The sequence below is a fragment of the Vollenhovia emeryi genome, unplaced genomic scaffold (genome assembly GCF_000949405.1).
Source record: "Vollenhovia emeryi isolate VEMERY1.0 unplaced genomic scaffold, V.emery_V1.0 DF939285.1, whole genome shotgun sequence".
Taxonomy (NCBI): domain Eukaryota; kingdom Metazoa; phylum Arthropoda; class Insecta; order Hymenoptera; family Formicidae; genus Vollenhovia; species Vollenhovia emeryi.
The window spans coordinates 151,456-160,432 of NW_011967081.1; the positions used below are offsets into that span (position 1 = coordinate 151,456).

The window sequence follows — 8,977 nt, forward strand, 5'->3', positions numbered from 1 at the left end:
TGCAGGGATGGGTGGGGGTGGATCTCGGTATACGTGAAATATTACAAACCTATATTATTATTTGTAACCTTTTTCAGCCTGTATCTCCGAAACTGTTTGAGTCCCCCCCTTATATATATATATGAAATGACTCGGGAAGACATCCCCAACAACATATTTAAAAATAAAACAAATCGGAGAGGAAGTCGCTTTTATGCATAATTACCGTTGACGTTGTTTCGCGCCCACTTCTTCTCTTCGCGGATGTTGTTTTGCCATGTTTTGTGTAGGCTGTCATCACCGTGGATACTGTCGCTCGTGAAACAGTTGAGCCGTTTTCGTCACAGATGCTCCTGCTAACCGAGCACCCACGATTTGGCCTCTTTCGAAGTCCGACAGGTCGCCCATTTCACCATCCGATTGTTAACACCGTCGTAGAACAAAGCGAGTAGTATATTGAAATATAAACTAGAACGGTTACTACGTGAAGTGCGCCACATGTACACGCCGCACCGTTCGTACCTTGGCAGGGAGCCCAACATAAACAAATGTGTATTATTTAGGATGGTGTTGACATTATTTTGTCCACCCCCTGTGAGAATGATTTAATTTACTCGAACAAATTTTTGTCTAAATTTGTAATTTTTTACGCGTGGAAGAGAGCAAGTGTACAAACGCCGTAAATATTGTTAATAACGAAGAAGTGCAGTGCATATTTAATATGCGAAAATAACAGTAATACTACACGGAGAGAATTTTCTCTGAAAATTTACCCCGAAAATCGTGTGATCGTGGGACAGCATGGCATTTTGAAAAACCGCACGGGAGTTTTTTGACATTTTACTGTACATTCTACTATTAAGGGGATGCTGGAGTGGTTTGATTTACCGACAGAGTCGGATACCGTTTTTGCGTTTGTAAATCTTATTATTTGCATTTATGTACAAACTAATACCAGACCCATGTATAGAATGCATAGTAGAACATTTTCATATAAAAAACATTGAGGTTTGAAGTCTAATTCGTATCGCATTATGTATTACAAATATTGCAATACATAATGCGATACGAATTAGACTTCAAACCTCAATGTTTTTTATATGAAAATGTTCTACTATGCATTCTACACTTGGGTCTGGTATTAGTTTGTACATAAATACTACATAATTATTTTGGTTTATATCTATAATATGACATATTGAGGTTACGTTCCTTGAGGTAATTTTTACAAACCTCCAAAAACTGTATGCGACTCTGTCGGTAAATCAAACCACTCCAGCATTCCCTTAAAATGTATGGTAAAATTTCAAGAACTCATAAAATTCTTCGAGATGCCATGTTGTCCCGCGATTACATAAATCCTTCAGGACAAATTTTAAGAAAAAATTGTCTCCGTGAGCATAAAGCCTTATTGCCCAGTCCCTTCTTCCCAGAAAGAATATCATTCACACCGCGTAGACGCAGATGCAGTATTTTAAGTCTAATTATTTCAAATTTACCGAGGAGGTTGCGTAAGAATTTATTGTGCCATTATGCTGAAGTACCACAATAACAAACACGAGTTGAAGTTTATTAGTGTAATTTTTTAGAATCTCAGCCGGTCAAGCGTAATCTTTTTTGCGGCAAGTGCTAGCGAAACTTACCGTATAATGTCTTGCAGAATTACACCGTCAATCTATGATATTTTCACGTGGCGTCTCTCGGATTCATAATCGCACCAAAAAATGAAACCGAACGATGGGTCACGATTATCGCGAGCGCAACCCGCATATCCGCCATGCGGTATGGGTACCGTTACGATCCACGTACGTGCAAAGTCACGGCCATTTATCGTCAAGTCGAGCTTAGAGACGCTTAATCCAACCAGTCGTTCGTCAAGAAGGCGATGCACCTGCGCGCTAACCGACGAATCGATAAAACGAAGTCAATTTTAACAGAAATGTAAATATGCAGAAATAACACACGAAGTAAATATAAATCGAGCTTATCAACCTATTGCTTCATGCAATGCATGCATATTGGAATGAATAAAAATAAACATTATTTTCCACTGCTTCTGCAATTAGTATACGTACTCTAAATCGTTGAAATTGCCTTCGCACGCGATACTTCCATAAAGGGAGCGAATGAACTTCGTAGCGTATAACAGTTAAACATTTTTAATAAATTTATTTGCGCCAATCGGAAGCATATTGAATATGATATGAAGTGTGTGTGCGCACATGTGTGTATGCCCTTACAAATTAACGCGGTTTTAATTGTCCCAAATGGCTCGGACACGGTCGCGCTCGGCCGCAGTTTTGAAATTCAAATTCCGGGTGCTCTCTCTTTCCCTCTGTTTCTCTCTCTCTCTCTCTCTCTCTCTCTCCCCCCTCTCTCTCTCTCTTTGTCTCTGTCTGTCTCTTAGAACTATGCCTCGGCTCGGGATTAAAGCCGAGTCAGCCACCGAATACTTCACTTTTGCATAATTAGTGCCGCGCTGAATATTTATCGAATCGACGACGGATCGCCGGCGGAGTCGCGACTTCGTTTGCAGTAAGCCCGGCCGATCGACTGCGCCGCGCGGATCAGGAAATTAGATTCATGGCGAACTTCCCTCTGGCCCGAATAAAATCAATTTCTCGATACGGGATAAGAGCTCGGGGATATGTCGGAGAGGAGAGGAGTTTCCATCTCGGGAGTAGTGCTAATCTCGCGAGTTTTCTCGATATTTCATACTTCCCGTTTTACGATTGAATTTTCGCCCGGAAACTAAATTTGAGACGAGAAAAAATGTACGGGTAACAAAACGCTTGTTCGTCCTTCTCATAATAATTTGCTGCAAAAGTATTGCAATAATATGGAGTGTTAGAAACTGCCCGAACAATATCTAACCTGAAGTCTATACAGGGTGTCCCATTTTAACTTGGACAGTAAAATATCTCAAAAACTAAGCAGAGTGTGCTATGTAAAACCATGTAAATTTTGTGTATGTTACAATACATAAAAATTTTCAATAATTGGAGCACACTATTGCAACAGCATATTCCTGAGACCAAATCAAGTAAAAAGAGTCCTGTACTACTTTTCCCTCCGACAAAACAGTTTATCGAGATATCATAAGCTAAACATTGAAAAAGTTATCAATTTTCTCTTGAATATCTCAAAAAGTATTAGGCAAATCAAAAATTTTTCAGACAAAAGTTTTCATATTAATTAGTAGAATAAGATTGTATAGTAAACAATAGGGGGTTTCATTAAAAAATTGAAGGTGGCCTTCACGTGACCTTCAAATAACTCTTCATGGTCAAACCAATGGTACCATCTTATGTCCCCCTCGAAACCATACAACTTTTTTCTGAAACAATTTTGTTTGCTGGGTTTTTGAGATATTTTACTGTCCAAGTTAAAATGGGGCACCCTGTAGATCGATGCCAACGAGATGTATACAGGGTGTTAGGCAATACCTGTCTCACCTCTTATTTGCTGATAGGGCGGACTAGACTAAGTCGAAAAGTCCTCTACCATTTTGCAATTGTCGTAATAGTTAACGAGTTATTAATTGTTAAAAATCACTGTCTTAGCCCGGCCTACCGCCCAATTCAAGCGCGCGGGGAGACGCGGCCGTCCCGCGATTGGCGCGCGGGGAGTTGTTTATTATACGTAGCCGTTGCCGCGTGTCGTAAACAACTCCCCGCGCGCTTGAATTGGGCGGTAGGCGGAGCTAAGACAGCGATTTTTGATAATTGATAACTCGTTGACCATTGCGAAAATTGCAAAATGGTACAGGACTTTTTAGCTCGGTCTAATCCGCTCTATCCGTACATACGAGGCGAGGCGGGTATTACGTAACACCCTGTATATTGAAGTCAATATTAGATGGGAATATGAAAGTCCATTCATTTATTACAAAGTAACAGCTATTTCAGCAATTTCCCGGCTGTTATTCCACGTGCAAGTTATCTGAATGTTAATTTTGGGTAAATAGAGTTAGACAAATGCTAGATTTAAATATACGTTATATAACCTGCCTGGATATTCGCATTCCGGTCGTCGTCTAATATTAGTTCCTCGAAACAGAAGTGCAGAAGAGCAGCGGACGTTCCTCCGTGAGTGTCTACTACCGCAAGATTATCGAGGCGGGCAACTCTCGCGGACAATTAGTCGCACCTGTCGCCGGCCGCCGCGGCTTCGGGCACTCTCTCGCGATACAGAAATCCGCCCATTAATATCGCGCGCTAGGTAGAACTGTCGGAAGCACCGGCGTGCATCCGCACGGGATAGACTCTTATTATCGTAACTGTATACAATCATTAACAGCGACCGTCCGGTCATCGATACGGAGGAAATCCGCCGCCTCCCCGTCCTCGGGCTCGATAATTACGATGAGAGATACGCGATCGAGTTTTTCTCGTGTCGGTGGGATGACGGGAGAGACAAACGGTGAAACGACTGTCGTTATAGTGAAATCTTGAATTCAGAAAATTGCACTCTTTCGTACACTCGTTGCATTCTATTAGAAGCGATTTTCGCGATCGATTGTAATAAGCGACGATTGAATTATATTCGTAAAATTGTGATATCTCGTTGTTCCGCGAATATTATAATAATTTCGTCGAATGACGTCTCGCGGGACATGAATTCAAGTTGCAATCGCGTGCGCGGAAAATATCGCGCGCACGGTTGCAGCTGCAAAAAAAATTGAGAGAAATTACGTTTCCTGCGATGAAAGTAACGAAAGCTGAAACACGTCGGACGCGACGGGAACAACGGGGAATATTCCGGGAATTTTAATGTACGAAACCTACGGCCGGAAATACAGATAGACGGCCGCGGCGATGACGGCGCGCGCGCGTCGTTTTGCGTTCTCCAAACGTGGCAGCGCATAACTTGATGTTGCAGACGCAATTCTTTCGGATGAATAAATAAGCGGCGTTCCTCCGCGGAAACGGATATGGAAATGAATCGCTGGCTGAGAGAAGAGAGCGGTGTCCATCGGGACAGCAACTTGGATACGATCTCAATTTATCACGGCATTGCTCGTCGCGAGCGAAAGACATTGATAAACATTTAATCGACCATTATCTATCGTGCGAACTTCTCTACAAACTTGTGTTTACGTGTTACATGATAATTGCGCGATAAAATGACGGTAAATTGACATACAGAAAGAATTTTCTCTTATCGTGGGACAACGTGGCATTTTAAAGAATTTTATGAAGAGTTCTTTCAAATTACTACACTGACAAAAATTTCTTTTAAACTAAGTAAATAGATTTATTTAAAATTAATTTTTTACTGAAGTAAATATTTATTCTATTTAAATAAAAATATCAAATTTTAAGTAAATCCATGTATTATATTAAGTAAATTAATTTAAATCATTACATTTTCTACATTCAAATAAAAATTTCATGGGATATAGGATACTATTTATTAAATTAATTTAATTGAAATTTCATCATTTCTTAGAATTTACTCATTCTATGGCACTACCCAGAGCTAACGACGCGGACGTGACGAGTCCCTAAATACCGTAATCAAACGAAAATGCTGAAAACTTAAAAAATTCACGTACTTTGTATCCACCATTTTGAGTCGGCCATTTTGAATTTTAAAAATCTGACATCAGATTCGTAATGAGCGACCCCGAAAACCCCTTTGTACAAAGTTTTCCAGAAAGAATCTTAAAAAAACTTGGTCAATAATTAATCTTTCCGAAAAAATTGTTTTTTCATATTTGTTTGTTTATAAAACTTTTACAATAAATATTAAAGACTACTCAACTTTTTTATGCTCTTTCTAAGACACCCAAAAATGCACAAAACGACCTAAATGCGTTAACTAGAAATTAAATGGCCAAAAAGTAAAAAAGTTGACGTGGTAACGTAGGGTACCACCGTGCTTCAAAGGGTTAAAGAGGGATAAAGGCGTAAATCGATTGCGTTTTGACTTTGTCCTTCACGAGGACGAGCACCTCTTCAGCTTTGCGGGCTTTCAATAAAGCGATCGGTTTATTCGATACTTCAAAATACGTAATACTGCGAATGATAATGAAAGATCTCGATACTATTGTCTCGAGAATTAGATCCACCGACGACCCGCTGAAAGCAATTTGCCATCTTCCGACGGCGCCTCCGCGATGACACCGACGCCTCGTACGCCTGAGAGATTTTAGAGAGCCGTTTGTCTGCTTTTTCTCAGCCAAACCACGTCTCGCTTCCCGTCCGTTTGCAATGCTAATTCGTCAAAGAGCGTAATTGCACAGTACACTCCGGAACGCGAGTGTCAATGAGACGCGTCGTAAATAACGCACAACCGCTCCGTAATGAAACCCCATTAGATCGCCCGACATTCACATCCTTTAGGTCAACACGTCCTTCCTTCGGGGGATGAGTTTCCATTCCGCCTTTCCGTGAAATTGTTTCCGTTAGTCGCGCGCTGCACCTGCGTCTCTTTATCGTCGCCCGCTATATTCCGTCGTGTCCCCCCCCCCCCTCCTCCCCCCCTGCATCCAGCTTCAGCGCATCCCCTTTTTACCCATCGCATAAAGAAATATCTGAAATACCCGGAATACACTTCCGAGTCGCCTTTCGTCGGGACCGGGAGAAACAAGACCGTTCATATCCCGCCGCGCGCGCGTCTGGCGAACGCTCCTCCGACGGGGGGTCCTCCTCGCAACGCTCTTTATCTCGCCGCGTGCGTCTTCCGCGTACGCTGGTCGGCGGCGGCGGCGCGGGGGATTCGATCGAGCGCGAAGTTTATTCAGCCAATAATAATCGACGACGGACGGGGAGATGCCAGCCCAGCGGCTTTGAGAACGTCAGCTTTTGCCTCTCCCCCTCGTTCTTTGAGATAGAGCCTGGCTGGCTCGCCGGTCTCGTAATCGTTCTCGAATAATCGGACGCGACGGACGACGACGTCGGGTTCCAGTTAGATTCCTTTTAGCCTCGCGCGCTTTCCGCGCTCCTTCGCTTCCGTCTTCCTCCGCAGGAAGCGATACACGGAGCGTTCCGCGACGCGGTTCGATAAATTTAACTTGGGAATTATTTATAATGCCGCTTTTCTAGGATGAGCGACGCTGATGGAAAGCACTGACCAATGTATTCAGCTGATAGTCTTGTCACGTAAAAACATTATGTGGGCTGCTTTCCTTTCGAGGAACACAGTCGACATTTTTGACACAAATCGACACATGGCGCGCTTTCCATTTAGAATTCAATTCAAACTCAACCGGCACTTTTCGACTCTGCTCGGGAGGAGACTCGGAGTGCGTTTTTCACCGAAGAACGCATCCGCTCCGAGTATTTCGATAGAATCTTGTAATATAAATGCGTCAAGAATATTCTTTTGTCTCGGTAACAGAAATCCTTTGTAGGGGTGTAAAGATAAAATAAGATGAAACAAGATAATAAGATAAAGTAATAGCCACTGGGCATTAGTTAGGGCATTGGTGTACAAGATTTTGTTCAGCGGTTTCCCCCTCGGGGTCCGTCCTAATGTTCCCCGACTACGTATCCCAGCGTAAGAGGTTGAAAACGACGAGCGGACGACGCGCGGATGGCAGGAAATATTCGCCCAAAGTTCCCTACGTATGACCCACTTTCGTCATGGCATCCGAGTAACCGCGATGACAGGATAAGACGCGAAACTTTTAATTGCGCCAGACGGCTTTGGCAAACGTCCCCGGATTCCTGCAACCCCCTTTTTCATCAATCCTGCCGAGACGGCACCTCCTCTTGTCAAACCAGCGGCAATTTGTACGCGGCTGCTTCCTCGTCCCTTCCGGAGGAGATCAAGACTTCCCTCGGCTTTTAACCAAGTCTGTTATAGCAACTTTGCCAAGAAAGTTTCTTTAAAACACGCCGGAGAACGGATTATTTGCTGCAGCCACGAGTCGAGAACGTGGAGCAACTTTGATAGCTTGTAGTAGGTCGAACTAATCAGCATTCATAAATAACAGGCGTGCATAAATTAGGAAGGGAGGGAGGGAATTAAAATCTCACGCCGGATCATGCTGAATATTTGAGGCTTGATTAACAATGGAGTGTCTCAAAGATTTAGTGAGTTACCAGCCGCGAACGCACGCCGACTCCGCTTCGACATGCTGCAATTTATTAAATAAGCTCCACGTTTTGATCGATATTTACGTCTGTTATTTGCTTCTACTTCGTGTGATTTAATAAATAATGAAATGTTGAATATGAAAGCGTTTATACATGAAATAATCGTATCAAGATAAAGCTTAAACGTTTTGTTCAAACGATTGGCAATAACATTCAAACTTTGAATTTTCCGAGAAATTAGAATCATTATTTGTGAAATTGTTTTCAAGAGGAGAAAAGTGTGTTTTTAAGGAGAATCGTCAAACTATATCGAATTGATTGTCATATGTCAACTGAAAATTACTTTGTCGTTATTTTATATCGAATTGATTTTATTCTTTTAGCTTGGGAAGATTTTAAGTATTTCTCTTTAGCAATATACAGCGATGTTTATCCGTGTCGTTCTGTCTTCAGGTACCGGGGCCTTTAACCGAGCAATGCTCATGAACGTCGGCTACGTAGAGGCTTTAAAAGAAAAAACCTTCGACTGCTTCATCTTTCATGATGTTGACTTACTTCCGGAGGACGATAGAAATCTGTACACTTGTCCCGAGCAGCCCAGACACATGTCAGTTGCGGTGGACAAATTCAAGTACAGGTAATAACGCGATTCTTTCGCACTTACGCAACAAGTCGATTCTGAATAAAAGAATATACAGGGTGGTCTAAAAGTCCCGGAACGGTTGAATATCCCGAGAAATTGTGGGTGGATCGGAAAACGGAAAAATACGTATTTCCTATTTTTGAAAGAGCTATCGAATGATACCCAAATTGACCCCCCACCCCCACCCCTGTGGGTGGGGCGGGGGACAACTTTAAAATCTAAAATGGGAACCCCCATTTTTTATAACAGATTCGCATTTCACGTTAAAAAGTACGTAAGTTTTGTCTGAAACATGTTTTTATTTGCCTAA

General features: G+C 42.3%; 1 protein-coding gene across 2 annotated transcripts in view; it reads left to right on the forward strand.

Moving 5' to 3' along the window:
* Nucleotides 1–8,977, forward strand: part of LOC105559205 (beta-1,4-N-acetylgalactosaminyltransferase bre-4) — a 162,399-nt gene that overhangs the window by 147,316 nt on the left and 6,106 nt on the right. For both annotated transcript variants that reach the window (XM_012007317.1, XM_012007316.1), the window contains exon 6: nucleotides 8,478–8,661. In XM_012007317.1, the coding sequence (XP_011862707.1) occupies nucleotides 8,478–8,661 (184 nt within the window). The remainder of the gene's footprint in view (nucleotides 1–8,477; nucleotides 8,662–8,977) is intronic.